Source organism: Bos javanicus, chromosome 28 (assembly GCF_032452875.1).
Source record: "Bos javanicus breed banteng chromosome 28, ARS-OSU_banteng_1.0, whole genome shotgun sequence".
In the NCBI taxonomy this organism is placed as follows: Eukaryota; Metazoa; Chordata; class Mammalia; order Artiodactyla; family Bovidae; genus Bos; species Bos javanicus.
In genome coordinates, this window is record NC_083895.1 from 42,388,897 (window position 1) to 42,411,156 (window position 22,260).

The window sequence follows — 22,260 nt, forward strand, 5'->3', positions numbered from 1 at the left end:
TGTGGATAGACGGACAGATGGATGGAAGGACTCACGGATGCATGGACAGGTGGATGGACAGATGGACACATGGATGGACAGAATCTCCTCCAAGAAGATGAGATGAAGCCCAGGGCCAAAATGGACTGTGGACTGGAGTGCTCTGCATCAAACCTGACCTGGAGAAGAAACAACAGTAAGACATTCACATCTCCCAACAGAATAGGGGCTAAGCTTATAGAGCCCACTATAGACAACTGATCTTGAAAACCCTGGAAAGGACCCCAAGAACAAAGCAGTCCTGAAGTTCGGATCTCCCACCCCTGGACTAGGGAGCCCCTTCCTGTTGCCTTCTCAGCCTCAGCCTCACCACTCCCTGCCCAACACACCCGCTGCTGCAACCACACCACACGTGTGACCCTGAAGACACTGGGGCTCTCCAGAGCCCTGTCTCCAGCCTCACCTTGACCATGAAGCTGATGAGATTTCATTCCTAGAGATCCAGACCCAGTGTCCCTCACTCCAGGGAGGCCTGGCCCCCTGACCACTCCACCTCTCCTGGACCAGAGGGCATAGCTCCAACCTCAGAGCTCTCACAGAACCTGGTCCACACCTCTGCTTTTTATAGGTGAGGGGGGCTGTTAACACCTCTGTCCTCCCCACCAAGCTGGGGGACCCCTGAGAGCAGAGACAGTAGCTTTAGTACCCACCGCAGAACCTGGTCTGGAGAAGGAAATGTTAATCAATTCCAATATTCTTGCCTGGAGAATTCCATGGACAGAAGAGCCTGGCGGGCCACAATCCATGGGGTTGCAAAGAGTCTGACACGACTGAGTGACTAACACACACACAGAACTCAGCCCAGCACTCAGACTCATTAAATGCTAGACAAATTAAAGAAGGAGCTCCTTTCCTAAACAAAAGCCTGCAGCAGAAAGAAAGCAATATACAAAAAATTAATAAGTCCAGGATCATGGAATTATTACTCCTTTGTATATATACTAAATGTGCTCTTTTAACTCCTAATTAACTCCTTATTCCAGCCGTTTTCAAACATTTTGCACTGCGAAACATATATTTTAATAAGTACACAAATTGAACTTAAACTACAAAAGCTCACTGAAGGACATTAAAGAAAGCTTTTAAAAAAATGAAGAAATACATGTTACTGAATAAGAAGTATTGTAAAGTTACTATTTCTCCCAAAATTAATCTATAAATCCAAAGCAACTCTAATCAAAATACCAGTTTGGGGGGATTTCACAAATGAATTAAATGAAAGCTATTAAAATATTTCATCTGTTTGTGAAACAGAGAGAGAGAGAAGGAACTTCTGAGCAGAGGGGAGGGCTCCGGTGGCCAGGAACAAGATCCCTACCCTCAGCCCCTCTCAGCAGCTGTCCCCTTGATTACTTCAGGACTGCCACCGCCTTCCCTGGCTGGTGGTTTGGGCTGACAGGTTACATCGAGTATAGCATCAGAGATTGCTGTCACCATCCTCCGGAATGCCTGCTTAGCAGCAATGGCCCAGAGAAGAAGTGAGGCTCACAGTGAGTCCAGCTCAGCCCCAATTAGGGATGACTGGGAGGTGCCGCCTCTGCTCACTAAGGGAGCCCCAGTGCTGAGCCCACAGAAAGCTCCCCTCCATGGCCTGTGTCCTTACTGCCCACCCAGGGCAGCCTCACAGGGGTCTCCAGGTCTGGAACCGGGAGGCCAGAGTTCTGTCACCTCTGAGCCCAGTATCCCCAAGGGGAGCCTTTTAAAGATAATGCACTGATGCAGTAATTGTTAAGACTGTGATTTAAAAAAAAAAGAGAGAGAGAGATCTCAGAGGAGGAAATGTGGATACAGTGCTGAGAGATAAAAGCTGAGGGAAACTTGAGATGTGTGTGTGCCTAGTCATGTCTGACTCTTCGTGGCCCGGCCCCAAGGACTGCACCCCACCAGACTCCTCTGTCCATGGTATTTTTCAGGTGCATACTTGAGTGGGTTGCCATGCCCTCCTTCAGGGGATCTTCCTGACCCAGGGATCCAACCCATGTCTCCCATCTCCTGCACTGCAGACAGATTCTTTACCACTCAAGCCCTCAGGGATAGGGCCTGTTATATGAGCCCACAGGGCCCCACGGCGGACTCCAGTGCCTTGGCCTACAGCACTTCATTTGACTCACCTGCCATCAAGGCTAGATTCTCCAAGCTCACAAACCCTGGTCAAGGTAGCCCCTAGCAAGTGGGATCACAGATGGGCCAGCAGTACATGGGCTCCCAGGCCAAACTCCTTGCAGGGACTGAGTGTGCGTGGATGCTGGACAGGGAAGTGGCTCCCAGCATAGCATATGAACAGCCTGGCAGGTCCCAGACAGCCATGTCCACGTCATATAGAATTTGACATTTACGACCATGAAAATGCCAGTCCACCCAACAGATTCACATGTAGCAAAATGTGAAAGAGTCAAGCAGGACCCTGTCCTCCCTTACTCCCATCAGCCAGGCTCTTTGAGCAGGGGAGGGAAGGACTTACAGCTGGGAGGGCCACATCACCCACCCCCACTGTAACTGGCCCATCCCTAACTGTCCGACATCAACACATCATCAACAATGTAAGGGTGGTCAGGCCATTTACTTCCCCACACCAACGTCTTATCTTTTGTAAAATTCAGGACATGTCCTGGCAGTGGGACACCCTTGTGAACATCCTCTGTCCTTGTCATCACAAAGAAGAGGCTGGGTTACTCTGCTTGAAAAGCCCAAGCAATGCCTGGGAGCAGTGAATAGAGGTTTTGTTCCAGGATTGGCATCATCAAGTCTCTCTTAAGGGACCTGCTAAGCTAGCCAGCCATTCAGGTCACGTTCACCTCCACAGTCCAGAGTCCTTCCTCTACCATGCTTAGTAGATACACTAAAATTCTTTGGGCATAAGCACCCTAAAAACTTCCATCAGACCCCCGACAGAGGCAACTGAATTATACCTGCCCACAGCACTCGGCTGTGCAGCTGAAACCAGCACAGCAGAGTTTTACCCAATACAGTAACGTCTACGCTTGTATTTTCCATAGAGGCAGACTTCAGAGAGAGCATGGATTCAGTTCCAGATTACCCCAATAGAGCAAATAGTACAATAAAATGAGTCACACAAATTTTTTTGTTTCTCCAGATATATAAAAGTTACATTTACACCATACTGTATTCTATGGTCTGCAATAGCATTCCGTCTAAAAACACAATGTATATACCCTAATTAAAAGATACTTCATTGCTAAAAGATACTATCATCTGACAGCACAGGGTTGCCCCAAACCTTCAACTGGCAAAAAACACAGTATCTGGGAAGCGTAATAAGGCGAGATGTGCCTGTAGTCATACAGAGCAACATGGCATACAGGGGCTTTGGAGTGGGTCAGTCTGGGCTTGAGTCCTGATTAAACCCTGATGGCTGCTTGCGTGACTTTAAGCAAGTCATTTAACTTTTTCAGCTCCAGTTGCCTCATTTTCAAAGTGTGAGGCTTAGAGAAGGCACACAGAACGCCAGGCTGTGGTGGGCACCCAGGAAATGATGGCAATCCCTCCTCTTGACAGCAGGTATATGGCACCAGAGACCAAGACTCTGAGGGGCTGGAGATGGAGGCCATGAAGCCCAGGGGCTGTCCAACCCCCACGGACTCCTGCCATCTCTCCCTCCTTGTCATTCTTGCCCAATATTAAGAGCAGCCACTCTCCGGGCAACCCCAGCTCTGCACACCCAGCAAAGTAAAGGCTTTGCAAACAAGCTCTGGGGGATCAAGAAGCCAACCGGCCAAAGCCAAGTCATGTGCATCCAACCCTGCAGGAGTCTGCATAATTAACCACTTGGAAATGCTATCTTTAGGCCCATCTTGGTTCTGTGGTAAATCCTTGTAGGGCCTAGAAAGAGAGTGGGGAGCTGAATTCCTCTGGAAGGGAAATGCTGAGTGTGAACACTGTATGAGCACGGATGCTTCTTGAGAAGCTCTGTGTCCGTCACCCCCTCCATCCCTACTTTCCGATAAAGATACTGAAGTTTCAGAGGTGAAGCAAATCACTCAGGGTCACACAGAGTCAGGGGGGGAGCTGGACTTGACTCCAAAGTCCCTTACCTCCAAAACCAACGTTTTTCCTACTTGCAAGCAAGGAGAAGAGGCAAGGGATTGGCGAGAAGAGAGAGGGGTGGAGCCTGGCGCCACTGGCAGACACCAGCCCAGAGCAGACTCCGAGAGTGGACGGAATTCAGCAAGGAGAAAAGCTTGCCTAGGGGCAGACACCGGCCAGGACACAGGCAGGAACGTTCTGAGAAAGCCTCGAACGCATTAGTGCTGCTAATCCTCGCCTGCCCATGACTGGCCTGAGTCACTTCATACAGGGAAGTGTGTTCTGGTGAAGATGCCGGCCGCCGCCCAGACCTCACAGTCTGGCTGGACCACCAGCGTGATCCGGGGCCTGATTAGCTCAAAGCAGCATGGCGGCCGGCCAACTGCATGAAATTAAGCATGCCCGAATTTTAAGCTCTCCAGCAGTGGGCTTCGTGCTGGCTCCTGATACATGAGGTAGGATTTTGAGTAATAATTAATTAGAGGGGAAAGCAGAGGAAGCAAGCAAAGGACATCAAGTGGAATTAGGATAATTCTGCCATTCACTTCATTTAACATTCAGAGAGGGCCAACAAAGTGACCGGGCTTAGAAAGAAAGCCGCAGGAAGCGTTCGGCAGTACCCTAATTCCTTCAGTCCCAAGTCCACCCAGGCCAGAGAGGCGGGAGTCCAACTCCAGACTGTCACTTCTTTGCCTTTAGATCACCAGGTCCCACCGATCAATTGGCTCATAGGGTATTTCTAGTTGTCTGTTCCCAAACACTTGCGGGCCCTGTCTTCATTAGAAGGTCCTAACCCCTCATAGAGGTGTTTAGAAAATAAAGCATTGATTATCCCAGGCACCAAAAAAGTAAGCACACGTGCAAGCATATGCAAACGACACGTCCTCCAGGTGTGAACACATCCCCAAGAAGAGCAGCCCACCTCTGCAGAGAGCTGGAAATCTCTTTTATCCCTAGAGGCTTATGCCTGTCAACAAAGAGAGGAAACTTAAAAGGAAACAAACAGCAACAAAGGCCTGACTTTGCCACAGAAATCCCTGGCAGTGACCTATAAGCAGGCTTCCCTCTAGCAGCCCCAAGCCTCTCAGCATCTGGGCAGACGTTGCACCACTTGTCAGGGACCAGGTGGGAGCCAAGTTGTGCTGGGGGCTCCCCCTTTGTGGTATGAGCTGTGGGCCCAGCATCCAGGGCTTCCAACACCCATTCCAGCCATGCCCGAGCAGACAGCACCCGCGGCCCACCTGCGTCACCCCGCAGGGAGCCCTGGGCAGAGCTCCTGGGGCCCCAGGCCCCATCACCTACCTCGTTGATGAAGGAGTGCGCCCCCTGCGGGCTCAGCAGCAGGATGGCACGGCGCAGCGTATCTCGGTAGCGGTTCAGCTCCTCCGTCTTCATCGTGGTGAACAGGCTGGTGAACACGTGGCTAATGTTCTTGTCCACCTTTTGTAAAGACACGTCAAGGCCCAGCCTCGAGGCCTGGTCCAGAAAGCTTTGGAGCCCGCGGATATCTGAGCAGTGGAGAAGAGGAGGGGAGAGAACCATCTTTAAGCAGGAAGGGACTTGGAGGGTGTCTAACACTACTACCCCCCCATATAAGCCTTCCACAAGGACTCAAGTCTGCCTCCGTGGACCAATGAACAAAGGAATGCAAGACGTCTATTTGGTGCCAACATTCTATACCAGCATCCAGCCCCTGGGTAAGTGTCTCCCACCGCAGGGAGCACTTCCTGCCACCAACAGGTTCTGGAGCCAAAAACTGTCCTGCGTGAAAATTTCCCTTTCTCTCCCTATTTTTTTCATCCAATAGGAGTGAAAGTCCTGGCAGTTCTGTCTTGGTTGCTATATGTGGTGGTGGCCCCTAACCCTGGACCCCCAATCCCTCTACCTGGCTCTGCTCCCCAGGGCTGTGACTCCTTGACCCTCAGTGATGAGCTAAGGCCACTGACTGACCTGGCCTTGCGTGGTTCCAATCTTGGTCCCTGCCCCAATCTTATAATTGAATACCCTGTACCCTCACCCTCCAGCCCTGAGGTCTGGGGCACGGTCTTGTTCCAGACACTTGATTTTCCTAGATGAACTTTCCTCATCCCCTCTTTTTCCAGCTGAAATGACTGCCCCTCAAGTCCAATGAGAACTGCACATCCTGACTGGATCAGAGGTGAGCAGATAGTCCGGGATGGTCCTGGACTGGGCGCCACCCTGGCATTTTGGTGGAGCATCTGAGAGACAGGTCTGCTGTTTCCCCTGCGGTCACCAAGAGGGGAGAATGAAAGCCCAGGGCGGGAGGGGACCATGAGGAGCTGGAATGAATCACCAGGGAGCAGGGGTCCAGAAGGAGTTTGGGGCCCAGCTATGTCGCTCATTGGTGAAAACTTACTCTTGTGATGGCAAGCACTGCTGAACATTTTTTAATTAGGACCAAATCTCTCAGCAGCAGCCTTGCATGAGCATCTGACTTCTCCAAAAGGTGATCTGCCCAAAAATGGACCCAGCAAGCAGGTCCGAGAGTAGGGTACAGTCCTGCTGATGTCATTCAAGCCTCTGGATCCATCTATGAAGCCTGCTTCCCCTGGACTGTTCAGTTTCACGAGTCAAAAAACACCCTTTCCCACCTGAGCCAACTTGATCTGGATTTCTATCTCTTGCAGCCCAGAGTCTCAGTTCATAGGCCACTTTTTCAGACCTGGGATGTTTCCTTTATCTGGTCCATATCTGTATCCCAGCTCCCAAAGGCAGGCCCTGCCCCCGAGCCACCTCCTCCAGGGGACACTCTGGGCCAGCCTGAATCACACAAACTGTCTTCCTCCAGCACCTGGGCTGTCGATAGGCTTCCCTGGGCACACTCTGGCCCAGCCAGTCACCCAAATTCAAACTATACAGTGTTAATTCAACCCAATTGTTTTTCCAACCAATCATTTTTTCACAAACTTTCACTTCATGCCTATTCCACAAATATTCTTGAACTCTACATGTGCCAGGCACCATGCAAGCTGCAGCATGCAAGCAGTGGTCTCTTCCCTGCCCATCTTGCCAAGAGGTCAGGCTCAACAGTAAGTCTAGTCCTAGCTGGATATGACAAGAATGGCCACGGAAAGCCAAGCGCAGTGCCAGGCAGGAGGCCACAGCATCGTGGAGTCATAACTGGGGCTCCGGGGGGCGGGTGCACAGGGTCCCTATTTCCCGTCACAAGGGGAAGCCCTGGAACAGGTCTGAGCACCTGCCGCAGGCTCAGATGCGTACAGCCTAGAGCAGCCCCTTAACACCCAGGCAAACCATCCATCTACTTTGTGCCTCAGTGTTTTCATCTGTCTGCTGGGAATGAAAGTCCCTGACTGTCATTTTCAGAGGACTGTGAGGAACCACAGTTCATGAAGCTACCCCCTGCTTGCATCTCAGGGGCCTGCATCTGGGATCCACAGAGAGCTGACCTCCTAACTGTCCATCAGAGGACACGGCAGTCCCCAGATGAGAGCCCGAGAGATCGCAAATGTTTGACTGACATTCATGCTCACGTGTTCTAGCCCAGCCATGACCTCAGCCAGCATTGTCCATCATCAGCCTGGGCCCCGCAGCACAAACATGTGCCCAGAGATGCCTGCCTGACAAAGCACGAGGGTTTCAAGGGTACCAAGCAGCAGGATGGGCCCTCTGCATCAAGCCCCCGAACTCCCCCGCAAAGGTGACCAGTGGAGGACCACACAGTGGCTTACATCTGCCCCAGCATCAGGGGCTCCCAACACACAGGCTCTAGGCTGTCAATAACCCTTGGATCCCCCAGAGAGGCTATGCAGTCCCCACCAACCTGCTTGGGACCCTAGATATCTTTAGCCTTAGAAAGAAAAGTGTGAAGAGGTTCTTCAGAGCTTCTTCACCTATCAGAGGCAATGGCAGGACACATGGGCAGAGATGGCTCGAGGACCAGAAATGCAACACCCCAACTTGAACAATTCAGGCCCCGGTGTCAACCCTGGCCCCTCCCTCTCCTGAGCACACGGCACAGTCCGCGCCTGCTAAGGGTAAGCTTGTGAATATCTCAGTACCCAGCAAACACCCACGTTCAAATCAGCAGTGGCCTCCTGCGCCAGGCACACAACAGCTTGTGCCCAAATGATCCATGATGTTCCCCCCTCAATCTGGGCTGTTACTAGCCACCTGTAGCTATTTAAATTTAAACTTAGTTTCATCAAAATTAAATAAAATCACACATTCAGTTCCTTGGTCACACTAGCCACATTTTAAATACTCAATGGCCACATCTGGATGGTGGTTACCATATTGAATAGCACAAATATAGACCATATGTGATGGGTCATCTCAGAAAGTTCCAGTGCAGGTCTGCCTGAGAAACTGTCTTTTAACCAATGCAGTGTAAGCAATGGTCCAAACACAGGAGACGAGCTGCACTCGGGCCTCCCTATTACCGTGCTTCTTGCCCTGCCACTTTGAAGACACTTCCAGCCCCTACACACAACCACAGGACCTGCTTTGACTCATAAGACCGCTATTACTTGGTACAAGCAGAGGTTAGAGTAAGTGGGCATTTCTGTTTCCACCCTCAGACTCTGCCACCACCAGGAGAAGAGCCCTCGGCTAGCCTCCAGAGGGATGCAGACACATGTGGAGAAGGATCAGGTGGACCAGGCAACTACCCCGGGCTACGTGAATTCAGATGCTCCAGTGAGACCAGAAGAGTTGGACACAACTGAGCGACTGAACTGAACTGAACTGAAGAGATCTACAGACTCACACACACATACAAACACACACACTCACAAATACACAAAAACGACTATTTATAAATGACTTGTTCTAAGCCACTAATTCCAGGGATGGTCTGCTTCTCAGAAATAACTAACTGATAAACCAAATTCATCAGATGCATCATATCTAATACGCCTTATGAAAAGTTCACTGAAAGAGCAAGGCCTGTATCGTAAAAAGTCACTCCAACACACAGCTTCCCCACATGGGGTACTGAGTGTTAGCCAGTCCAGGGAGGACACTGGTAGCTTCTGAAGCCCTATCCCTTCACCTGGACACTTACAGTCCTCACTGCCCCATGGCCTTGGCTCTGACCCAGAGCTGAGCATAGTGATGGGACTCGCATGAAGGTAGTACTCTGAGATCCACCATCTACCAGCTCCCACCCCACTTCCGGTGCCTTTCAAGGCCACTGCAAATCTTTAAAGTGGCAGAGACTGGCCACATCTGCAGAGCCATGCTTTACATGAGCATATGTGCAATGAGGGCTCCAACATGGCTGTGTGTGCGCCCACAGGTCCATGAGGCTGGTAGGGGTCCAGGATCCTCATGTGTCACGCCAGCATGACCAGTTCTCACAAGCTGGGGGAGAAGTCCACTCCAGTCTCTTCCCTGAGGTCCCCCTGCCAAAATCCATCTCAACTCACAAGACTGCTTCATTTCCTCAGGGAATAGGAGGTGCCATATGGGGTGGCAACTGTCTTGGGACCCACAGGTACACACAGAGGCATGCACACACAGAGAACACAAGCCCACAGAGCTCGCGCACTGCAGCCCCTGAGCTGCTGGGTTTCCGCCTTCTGTTTGGGCAGCCCCTGATGGAGCCGAGCCATCAGAGAGAGTTTAAGCTCCCTGCCAGCGGCTGGCTCCTCATACCTGGAATAAGTGATGCAGGTTGAAGGCAGCGCTCCCACGGGACCACAGCCCCTGGCTACAGCTGCCTGCTCCCACTAGGTTGAAAAGGTCAGCTCTCAGCCTCTGAAATCAGTGCTCAGCTGCACCTGGGAGGGTGGCTGGGGACAGAATGACAGTCAAGAGCACAAGTAAACTTTGCCGCCTGCCTGCTGTTCCCCAGGAATGGGGCCAAGGAGGCCTGCTTCTCCAGCAAAAGTCCCTTCCTCCCTGTAAGACTGAGTTTGTAACGCCACCATACCCCCATCCCCCAACAAAGTCAGCTGCCCACCACTGCTCCCCAAAAAGGGAGAATTCCCCAAGAAGTTAGATAACCAGAGAGATGGGGCTGCTCTCAGGGTACCAGAGTGACCATCCCAGGAGCCCCCTGCCCCCTACAGAGGTCTGGACCTTGGCCCAGGCCCTTCCACTGGGACCTCTCTGTGCAGACTGGCCAGCCCATCCCACCTTCACTGGTGCAGCTCCTCCAACCAGACCCATCTCCACTAAAGAGGGAGACGATGGGGCCAGAGGGGCCTCCCGTCAGCCCCAGAAAGGGCAGGAGGAGGCAAATGGCTAACAGCTCTCCAAAGTGGCTGGGCGGGGGAAGAACCATGAACAAGGACATTGTCATCACCCACAGGGATGACAGAGAGAGGCTCCCGGGAGAGGCACCCTGCTCCCCAGAGAAAGGAAGCAGTTTAGGGAACAGGGGCAAGTACATTCCTGTGAGGAATTTGATATGAGCACCCCAGGATGGACCTCAGCTGCACTGGCCCACCCTCAAGGGACCTGGTCCCCAGAAGTCCATCCAATGCAAGTCATCCTGTTGACATTCATTCATCCCTTCTTCCCTCCAACATTCACAGAGAGCTTTCTCTGTGTTGATCCCCCTCCTAGGGGCTGGGGCACAAGAACAAATGAGCCCATCGTCGTCCTGCTGGCACAGGACTTACATTTCAGGGGCTGGAGAACAGACTGGAAACAAACAACATGCCTAGTAGGTAATTTCCAACAGTGGTGTGAGTGCGAAGAAAGTAGAGACTGGGGTTCAGGAAACTGCTGGCAGAGTCAGGGTGGGAGCCAGTCCTGGAAACTGCCAGGGGAAGAACGCTCCTGACCAGAGAGAGCGCGTGAAAAGCTGCAGAAGGAAGCATGTGGGACGCAGAACGAAGAAGGACCTTGCTCGCCCCATGATGGGGACTGGGCATAGGGAGGACTGGAAGTGTGGAGCCGCCAGGCAAGGAAGCCGGAGTCTCCACCACCTGCAAGGGAGGAGGTGAACACAGTGCCCGAGCCCCAGGCCTCCCCGGCCCCATCTCTCCTCCCCTCCACGGACCAGCTTCCGAATGCTGGGCCCAGGTCCCAACCCTCACTTCTCTGCCTACCACCACCCACTCCACAGTGCTCTAAAGCTCTTGCGAAAGCCATCAACCAACAGCAGCCCTTCTCTCTCTTCATTTTCCATGGGTTCTCCAGAACACCCAGCCTGTGACCACCTGACCTTGAAGCCCTCTCTCTTCTCTCTGGGCCTCCAGACGCTCTCGGGCTCCTTCGGCTCCTTCCTCTTTCCTCTTGCTCACACCCCCACATTCCTGAGCCTCCCTCTAGTATCACCCATCAGCCAGGCTCAGGGAACATCAGTACCAGACACCCAGGCTGGCCAAGGGCTCTCCTCTCCTCCTAAACTTCCCAGCGCAAGCCCATCTCCACAGCCCCTTCGCAGGTTCTGGCACCATCATTTCCTCCCCGGGACTTCAGCCACAGCCTCCTAGGAGGTCCCCCTGACCCTGTGGCCCTCCCCACCAGTGCCGTCCGCCAGGATGTTTGCAGACTTCACATCTGCTTATGATAAAGCTCTCCTCTAAAACTTTCCATGAATAATACATTTCTTTTAAATTTGCCCAGAAATTAATATTCTCAAAAGAAGCCATCAATCACAAACAAACAATAAACCTTCAAGAGACTTTATTATTGAACATAAATAAACTCCATACATCTTAGTCTGATACATAAGAGACTCTCTGGTCTTAGCAACATTTTTTAATTTTTACTTTTGTATCACCATCACCTGCCTCCACCAACAGAAACCACACACCCAAAATCCAGAAAAAGAAGCTCTTTGCCCTTCCCTGGACACCCTCCACACACACACACACACCTAGTACACCACCACAGCACTCCCATATACATCCCCCATGTGTGCACTTACACTCTCAGCTGAGATTCACCCAGTTTGAAATTTACAGAGCCCTACCCTTGCATCGGGCTTCCCTGGTGGCTCAGATGGTAAAGAATCTGCCCGCAAAGCAGGAGACCCAGGTTCAATCCCTGGCTTGGGAAGACTCCCTGGAGAAGGGAATAGCTACCCACTCCAGTATTTTGCCTGGAGAATTCCACAGACAGAGGAGCCGGGCAGGCTATATGGTCCATGGCGTCACAAAGGGTCGGATACGACTGAGCTGCTAACACTACTACTATCCTTCCATCAAGGCCCAATTGAAACCATACCTCCCTGCAGGCCATCTCAGATCCTCAAGTCAGAATTCATATGTTCCCCAAGTTTCAAAGCTCGAGGACCAGGAAAGCAAGAACTAGATCTCTCTCGTGTCTTTGTCCAAGCCCAAGTCTCCATGGCTAGCACAGAGTCACGTACAGCCAAAGTCAGTGGAACAAACTGAACCAAAGCAAGAACCAGGCTAAAACCCAGGGCAACTTCACCAACAATGTAATTGTCCTGTATCCGATGGAGGCAAACAAGAAATTGAAATTGGGCAAGCTTTTTCCCCCCAGAATTTAAGGTTATATCTCTAACTATCTCACTACTCCTTCAGGGGGAAAAAAAAATCATATAGTCATGAGTATTTTAAATACTTTCTGAAAAGTAATTGAAATGAAAAGGACACATTTCAAATTGCTTCCTATACCATTTTCAATTTCCAAGAAATGTCCAAGCACTGAGAGTACTTATAAAGAATATTTTACCATCTGTAATATACATATGTATGTATAAAGGCTGCCACCTCATACCCAGAAGTTCACAGTTAGAAGTGTTTGGGGATTTTTGGCAAATTTTCCAACGCTGAGACACAATTTTCATTCTACTGACTTTTTTAGAAAAATTCCTTTTGTATTTGGCCTCCAAATACATGGTTCAAATAGTTTACCCAAATTCAAATTCATCTCCAAGACCTCTGCTCAGGCTCCTCTCTCCCCGTATTGCTTACTCCCCTCCCCAGCACCAATTCAAAATGCCACCTTTCATGTCATTCATGGAATAGCTACAGAACCGGGGTGTGACGGAGGCTGGGTTTGCAGAGGAGGAAGCACCCACAATTTCCAAGGTAAGAGATCACGAAGACCCGCCTGCTGTGGCTTCGATCAGAAGCTGATGCCCTTTCCCTCTTCTCAGAATCCACTTGGTGCCCCACCTCCCATAACTCAGCTGCCCAGCTGTGGGTCCCTGACTCCCTTCTCCCCCTCTCCTTCCTTGACTATTTCCTGACCGCCTCTCTGGGAACAGCAGAACCTGGAAACTTGACAGCCCTGTCCTCAAGAACTCAAGGAGCTCTCAGTCTTGCATTTAAGACTGAGCCCACAGCAGAGAGTGGCTCCGCCCCACTGTTCACCGAGCACCGCCCACATGCCAAGAAACACAAGAGTGTGCTTCATTTGCAGACTGCATTTCACGGATGCATTATCAATCCGTGTGGGTGTGATAAAAGCCATCTCCAGGGAAGTCAGGTGGTCACAAAGCAGGCCCATGGGAGTTCAGCAAAGAGAGGAGCAGACACCCACAGGTGTGGTGCATCCAGCCGGCTCTCAGGAAAGCAGGATGCAGGCCTCTCCCTGTCATGAGGTGACAAGGTCACCCCAGAGCTAATGCCCCCAGGGCCCAGGCAGGGGCTGGCTACAGGTGAGCAGAAGGGCCCTCAAGTGCTATCCCCCCTTTCGTGGTGGCACAGTGCTGCTGTTCTACGGCTTCTTGCTGAGGTTCTCATCTGGGAAGGAGGTCTTCCCTGTCCTGGTCACAATCGCAGCTGCTCAGCTGGCCCTGGGAGTCCTTCAGAGTGACTTCCCACCCCCAACTCCCCAAAACCCTGCCCTCTGTATTAACCATGTCTTTTATTTTTGGTATTCAGACGCTTTGACATGTGGCACTTTGCTGACCCTGGAGAACCGCCCCTCAGAGGGATAATTAACTCTTAAAGATAGTAAACAACTTGCCCCAAAGCACCCCGTTCATATGTAAACCAGCCACCCCAAAGCCCACACCCCGACCACCTCCTCCATGGGACTCCCACATTTTGAGCCACTATTCACCTGCTCCAGTCATCTCAGGACCAGGTACTAGACAACTCAGGACACCCCATGCCCCAGAGTCTGCCAAAATTATTCCAATTAGCCAACTCTGCGGAGAAGGCAATGGCACCCCACTCCAGTACTCTTGCCTGGAAAATCCCATGGACAGAGGAGCCTGGTGGGCTGCAGTCCATGGGATTGCTAGGAGTCAGACACGACTGAGCGACTTCACTTTCACTTTTCACTTTCATGCATTGGAGAAGGAAATGGCAACCCACTCCAGTGTTCTTGCCTGGAGAACCCCAGGGACGGGGGAGCCTGGTGGGCTGCCGTCTATGGGGTCACACAGAGTCGGACACGACTGAAGCGACTTAGCAGCAGCAGCAGCAGCAGCCAACTCTGAACCTGCTTACCCCACTTCACCCATTCTTTACTATAGAAATCACATAAAGGGCTCTTGCCCATAGTTTCCCTTCCCCAGCCTCCTGATCAGCCCTGGTGCCTCCCTCAGTGGCCACCCAAGGCATGGTGTACCCCCTCCATCTGGGGATTGTCACAAACTATCTTTTCAATGGGAGTTGTCTCCTGATCTGCCAGCCTTGTCTTACCTAAGTAATAACACAACACCCTTGGCATGGTGACCAGGGATACAGCTGAAGGAAAGGCACACAGCAGTGGCCCCACTGGCCACACTCCAGGGGCCACAGAATAAGCACAAGCAAGCATTCAAATCCCACCCTTCACAAGCCCCGCGACCGTGGGCAGCCACTTCTCTGAGCCCATCCCTTCATCTGCAAACAGGGCTAACCCCACCTGCCTCCAAGGAGCACTGTGATCCTCCACTGAGGATCTACCAGGCCACAGGGCAACATAGATGTTCAGTGGCTGCCAGCTCCCTCCCAACCTTATATCAGCGCTGGAAACGGCCCCAAAAGGTTCCCAAATGAACAAATCATCTCTCTTGTTCTAGAGGCTCATCAAGAAGGGAGGTGCCATCCTGACAATCGAATGATACAATAGAAGACTAAAAAGGTCAGCTCTCCCTTCTGTGATAATGGAAATTCCAAAGTTGTAAAGTGGCTGAAGGGGAAGGGCTGACATTGAAAACTCTGTGAGAAAGAGAGCAGATTTCTGCCCATAATAGGGGTCAATAATATCCAGGAGCTTTCTGTTCAAATAGGTCTCAGAACAAGCCACGAAACCATACGTGAGCAGATTCTGTAAAGAAGAAAGAGTCGTCTGGAAAACTTCTTGTGAGCACATTCACACAGCATGTGCACACGCGTGTCATTTCAGACACAGAGGTCCATGTGTGAGCCTGACTCACACCCACTGTCTGGAGCCTGGCGAAGGAGGACATCGTGTGATCACAACATGCTCACTTCCCCCCAAACTCTATTCTTTTCCATTTAAAAAACAAACACAAGGGGAAAAACATTGTAAATAATCACGCTGGAAGACCGAGATTAAAAACAATTTAAAATAAACGTCTACTCTGGCACTTTGGAAAAAAAACATACCACGCTGCATTAAGTGCTTTGAATTAAGTAAATTACACCAAGTAACTAATTTACATAATGATCAAAATTTGCATTTTACACATGTTATGATGAAAATAGGTTTATAAAATAATCCCTCACCAACTTCTGTTCCAAGCTGGGTTCCAGTACTTGGATAAAATTCTGCAGTGTTGATCTGCTACTGTCTTTCATGTTTCAAATTTCTGGCTCCTTCAGTAGTTTTTCTTAATCTGGCAGGCCCCTTATTCCCACTGCAATAAATAGTCCCTCTGATTTGCAATTCCTTTCCATCAATGGACTGAGATCATATTTCTAAAGAATCCATAATACACTAATGATTCTTAAAATGTTCACAAATAAAGCTTGATGTTCCTGTCACCTCTCACTTACTAGGTATTTGGTATTGATTTTAGCAATTCTTCCTCCAAGATAGGTAGGATTGGCTTAAATTCCTTCACTTCTTGCACCAACAGACCTTTCAGGAAGGAACCAAGACCCCACTGAAAAAACTGGACATGCCCCGGAGGAGGCTGAGCACAAGGTCCCTAAGGAAACCGACCACCAGCCCCAAAAGGCCACCCCATGCCTTTAGGTCCCTAGAGCCCGGCAAGCAAGCCCAGAACCGAAACTCCCTCTCCTTTTGCTGCTGAATCCTTACATGTGTCTTTTATGTTCTCCTTCCCCACAGTCTGTGAGGAAGGGACTGCTGCTGCTGCTGCTGCTAAGTCGCTTCCATTGTGTCTGACTCTGTGAGACCCCGTAGACGGCAGCCCACCAGGCTCCACCATCCTTGGGATTCTCCAGGCAAGAACACTGGAGTGGGTTGCCATTTCCTTCTCCAAAGCATGAAAGTAAAAAGTGAAAGTGAAGTCGCTCAGTCGTGTCTGACTCTTCGAGACCCCATGGACTGCAGCCTACCAGGCTCCTCCGTCCGTGGGATTTTCCAGGCAGGAGCACTGGAGTGGATTGCCATTGCCTTCTCCAGAGGAAGAGACAACCATCCCATTTCACAGATGAGAAAACTGAAACCAGAGGAGTCCCTCCATCAACATCACACAGCCAGCAAGAGGAACAACCCACAATCATGCTTTGAGACATTTCTGGATGTTTTCCTGGACTCTTCTCAATTTAAGTAAGATCTGGAAGCAGACCTAGAAAAGTGATTTCCAGGCATTACGGATGTGAGAGTTGGACCATCAAGAAGGCTGAGCACCAAAGATTCATGTTTTCAAGCTATGGTGCTAAAGACTCTTGAAAGTCCCTTGGACAGCAAGATCAAACCAGTCAATCCTAAAGGAAATCAACCCTGAATATTCATTGGAAAGACTGCTGCTGAAGCTGAAGCTCCAACAATTTGGAGCTTCCTGATGAGAAGAGCTGACTCATTGGAAAAGACCCTGATGCTGGGAAAGATTGAGGGCAAGAGGAGAAGGGAGCAACAGAGGATAAGATGGTTGGAAGGCATCACTGTCTCAACAGACATGAGTTTGAGCACACTCCAGGGGATGGTGAAGGACAGGGAAGCCTGGCATGCTGCAGTCCATGGGATCCCAAAGACTTGGACATGACTGAGCGACTGAACTGCAACAACTGGAAGCAAATCTAGAAAAGTGATTTCCAAGTGTTTAGCCAAAAAAATCACATTTGAATGTCCAAGGGGCCCCCAAAGACAGTGACTTTGCTCCTTGATAATGCCATCAACAAACAACCTGCCTTGGAGGCATGGCAGGAACAAAGCCATGTGGTGAGGATGATGGAATAATCATCACAGTACTTGCTTATTAAGGCCTGATGTGCCAGCACCATGCTAAGCATTTGGCACGTATCGTCTTACTTAATTCCCATGACACGCTAATGTCTGGCCAAAAGTCATCCAGCCCATTAGAGGCAGGATTGGGGTTCAAACCTAGATCGCTGGAGTCAGAGCTCTTTACCCGCATCTGCCAATTAGCCAACAGCTCCTGGGGAGGGATGGGAAGGAGGCAGGTCAGAGCCCCTGACCATGTGCACATGCAGAGGCAGGTCCCGTCACACACACTCCACCTGAGCCTCACACACCCCTAGGGCGTTGCCAGATGACACCCATTTCACAGATTAGCCCCCAGCTCTGAACGGAGCTGGTTCAACCCCACAGCCACACACTGAGTCAAAGACTCTGCTCTGTGTCACATCAAGGTATGGGACTTGCTGGTGGTAGGCCAGACCCCTACCCAAGCCTACAGAGTGATCACATTAGGTGCACAAAGCTCCAGAGAAGCTTCACAGCAAGCTGGCCAAATGCTAGAGTCTAGCTTTTAGAAACGGAAAGAAGATGGAAATGTGACGCATGCTATTACCAGCTGTTAATTTGCAATCAGTATTAATAACTGACATTACACAGTGAAATGCAGCATCTTCATTAATTTCGTAAATTATCACTGTGGGGAAAAGCCCACGCTCCTGGAAATGGCAGCTCAACTGGGTTGACTTGGAAACTGCTCTGAGCTGGGTTCCACATCTTCAGACCTGCTCAAGGCAGGGGGAGGGGAGGAAGGCCGAGGGACGCCATTGGCTGACCCCAATCCTCGCTGCCCCCACCATTCCTCACTGCCCTAGGACCAGCAGCAGCCTCCCACCTCCAGTGCCAAGGAGATGGCACTGGCCTCTGACTCAGGCTTTCTGCAAGTACGTGTCTGATTGTCCACTGTGCCATAACCACTGTGGAGGCTTGAGAGAAGATCAGACAAGGAGCTCAATGGAAACAGACATGCAAGGCTTGAAGCTGCGTTGCTGCTGCTGCTGCTAAGTCACTTCAGTCGTGTCCGACTCTGTTCGACCCCATAGATGGCAGCCCACCAGGCTCCCCCAACCCTGGGATTCTCCAGGCAAGAACACTGGAGTGGGGTGCCATTTCCTTCTCCAATGCGTGAAAGTGAAAAGTGAAAGTGAAGTCGCTCAGTCGTGTCCGACTCTTAGCGACCCCATGGACTGCAGCCTACCAGGCTCCTCCATCCATGGGATTTTCCAGGCAAGAGTACTGGAGTGGGGTGCCGTTGCCTTCTCTGTGAAGCTGCGTTAGGACCCATGAAAAATGCCCAAGAAGCAGTCTGTTTCCTGGGGCAGTGTTGGGGGAGGACGGGTCTCCAGGAAACCTTCAGAGAGCTCAGCCCTGGAGCCCGTACGCCTAGGTGGTCTTTCCCACAAGGAGAGACGTGTGCTCCAGGCCAAGAGAACATCAGGACCAAGGATCTCCTGGACCCTGGAGCCTGCCCAGACCTGCTGATGGCTCTGTGTGGCCATGAGGGACTCCGAGCCCGATGAGCTCCTGAGGGGGAGAGCCACAGCGGCATTCTTGGGACTGGCCAGAAAGCAGCAGGACAGAAGGAATGGCATCAGAGGGACCCCTGGGTCAGCTGGGACTAGGACTGTGGCCCCGGTCACACCATCTCCACCCTATGGCTTACTCCAAGTCTCTGAAGCAGAGGCAGGACTGGGGGGCAGCAAAGCCAGTCGCTCTGGAGGCAGCCCGGATCCCCCATGTGTGCCTGAGTATCCCCCATGACCAGAGCCAGGCGGCCTGAGCAGCTGCGGCCCAACTCTTGTTGGGGCCTTTCCAAAGCAGGGCTCTGGCTCCCAGGCAGGAGAGTCGGGATTTGGAGCCTGACACTAGGAGATGGGCTCATACATGTTGTCATCTATAGCCTGATCATGCCTACTTAGCTCTCGGAGCCTCAGTTGCCACCTCTGTAAAATGGGCAGGGTGGGGCCTCCTGTGGGGACCACCACAGAGAGCACGCAGGAGGATGGATACAAGCGCCTGGACTAAAGTCTGCATGTGGGCAGGGCTCGGAACGACGGGCCTGTCTCCCCAGTGACACTGCCCCCTCCATGCCACCTCCAGCACCACCCTGCCCCTCCTGCTCCTCCACAGCCCCGGCTCAGGAAACCTCAGTCTTCACAGCTCTCTGCTGACCTCATGACAAATGTTCTTTTACTTATGCATTTAATTTACATAATGACCCCCTGATATTTACTCAGATTTAATTTGTTTCCTCTGGAACTTGCCTTTGAAGAGGCAGTGCCAACCACGGCTAGGAGTGAAGCGCAGCACGGGGCTCACGGGTGCCCCTGCCCCTCTGGGGGCCTCTGAAGGCAGCTTCTGCAGCAGGACCAGTCTCTGCCCTCACACAGGCACCCGTGCGTGGAGCTTCACACCTCCCGGTGCCAGATGGGGGCCAGGCTGGTGAGGATCGCTGTCCATGAAGACCTCACAGTGGAGAGCAGCGCATAAACACCGGTCTGGGGAAGGATTCTCTGTGCCAGCCCCAGAGGGAAGTGTGGGCAGTGCCAGCTGAAAGGAGGGCAGGAGTCCTCCACCCAGGAAGTGGTGAAGCGGGGTGTGAAACTGAGCCAGAGGCAGTGGGTGTGCTGACGGCATCACCAGCGCCTTCTTTGGGATAGCAGAGTGGGGGTCCCAGGGGTGTCGTATAGATGAGGCTGAAGTCTAAGTCATGGCAGACCACAGAAAGGAGTGTGGACACAGCATGGGGTGGGAGAAAGGGCTGGATTTTGAAAAATCCACTTGACAATTCTGCAAGAGGGAGCGTGACCTGGAGGGCAAAGGGCCATCGGTCATAAAAATTTCCAAACCACCGCCCAGGCATGGCCCAGTGGAGCCTGGACACAGGCAGGAGCGCTGGGGTGCAGAGGAGGGCCTTTGGCTGCAGGAAAGGAAGGCGAGGGAGGAATAACGTATCAGGGACACCAGTTATGCTTTCCAGGCTGGTGGATGGGGAACCAAAGCAGAAATACAAGAGAGGGGCTCGGCTGTGGGAAGACAGACACTCAGCCCCAGACCTAGGCTAGGCGCACAGAAGCCCTCCCCTCTTCCCCTCTGCTCCGGAATGTTGATGGGACTGGGCCCAGCCAGGCTCTGCTGTGCTGGGCGTCTCAGTCTCCCTCGGATCTGAGCCTCTTCCCTCCTAGTTCTTGGGCTGGAGCCTGCCCCTGATTTTGTCCTTTAAAGCTCATGTTTTTAAATAATTTTATTCTGTTCTTTATTGGCTGTGCTGGGTCTTCATTGCTACACGGGCTCCTCATGACGGTGGCTTCTCTTGCTTCAGGGCACAGGCTCTAGAGCGTGCCGGCTTCAGTGCTGGTGGCGCACGGGCTTAGCTGCTTCCCGGTGTGTGGCCTCTTCCCGGGCCAGGCGTTGAACCCACGTCTCCTGCCTGGACAGGCACACCCTTCACCACTGAGCCACCAAGGAAGCCCCAAAACGCACTGACTTTTGTGTACATACCCACACACTCATTCACATACACTTGCGTGCTCACACATAAACGGGCACACTTGTGCTCACACACTCACACTCAGGTCCACATTCTCACATTCATGTATTCACATTCACACCTTCACACACACTCAAATACACTCACCTACACCCACATACTCACACTCATCTCACACACTCACTCACACAGTGGTATGCTGGAACCAGCCTGAACCATCTCATGAGAGGCTACTGTTAAATTTTCAGCTTTGTGAGCCAGTTACCCAACGCAGTCACTATAAATCAAATAACAAACATATAATTAAGCAAATTACATTACAAATAAAATTGACAAATACACAAAACTCATCACTTCCTAGTTATTTGGCTACACTTTACTATTATCTGTGTTCACAGAGCTACTAATGTCTGCTGTATCTGAAATACCACACAATGGTACATCACCCCTGGCGGCTCAGCTGGTAAAGAAAATGCCTGAAATGCAGGAGACCCAGGTTCAATCCCTGGGTTGGGAAGATCCCCTGGAGAAGAGAATGGTAACCCACTCCAGTATTCTTGCCTGGAGAGCTCCATAGACAAAAGAGCCCGGCAAGCTACAGTCCATGAGATCGCAAAGAGTCGGGCACAATTGAGCATCTAACACACACACATCCCTTCCCGATTGCATGTTCAAGGACATCACACCACTCAAAATCAGCCACTGTGGGAGTATTTACACCCCAGGAACCAGCGAAACTATAGTTTTCTGTTTCCTTGGAGAGCCGTTGTTGAACACTCACCAGCACACCAGGGCTCACGACACTCACACACATTCATCAGCCCCACTCTCATGTATGCACACCCGCACCCATGACCCACTCACACACACACTCACCCTCACACAGGGGCACTCAGTTCATGCACACACACTCACACGGACACACACAATGCACTCCCACTCTCTTACACACACGCCAGCAGTTCATCTCCCCTAACACCACGCAGATGGTCAGAAACCACAGCCGTGCCCGGGAAGGAGGAGAGAGCTGTGCCCTCCCCTCACCCTGGCCTCCCCCACCCTCCCCTGGGTCGGGGAGCTGACTCCCAAAGATGGTGCCTGTGCAGCAGCCTCCCCGCACCACCTGGAGGGCGCCTCCCTTGGTAATAAAAGCAGGAGGATGGCAGAGACCAGTCATAACAGAGCCAGGGGTCCACAGAGACCAGGAGCTCTGGGAGAATGGGTGGGACGGCTGGACACCCTGGCCCAGGCAAGTCTGGGAACAAGCACACGTGGCCAAGGGCTTCTGTGGCCCCATGCAGGCCTGCTAACCCCCCAAATTAAACCCACATCTATATTAATTAAGAGTCAGGATCTGCAGGCTGAACGTAAGTGCCAGCCCATCCATCACAAGCTAGTTAACTCCCGCCAGAACTTCTTGGGCCAGATTACAA

General features: G+C 51.6%; 1 protein-coding gene across 5 annotated transcripts in view; it reads right to left on the reverse strand.

Moving 5' to 3' along the window:
- GRID1 (glutamate ionotropic receptor delta type subunit 1) overlaps positions 1-22,260 on the reverse strand; it is a 692,098-nt gene that overhangs the window by 476,978 nt on the left and 192,860 nt on the right. For 4 of the 5 annotated variants that reach the window (XM_061405545.1, XM_061405544.1, XM_061405547.1 and 1 more), the window contains 2 exons: positions 5,386-5,591; positions 36-158 (listed from right to left, as the gene is read on the reverse strand). In XM_061405545.1, coding sequence (XP_061261529.1) covers positions 36-158; positions 5,386-5,591 — 329 coding nt within the window. The remainder of the gene's footprint in view (positions 1-35; positions 159-5,385; positions 5,592-22,260) is intronic. The other variant, XM_061405546.1, reaches the window with a different exon arrangement.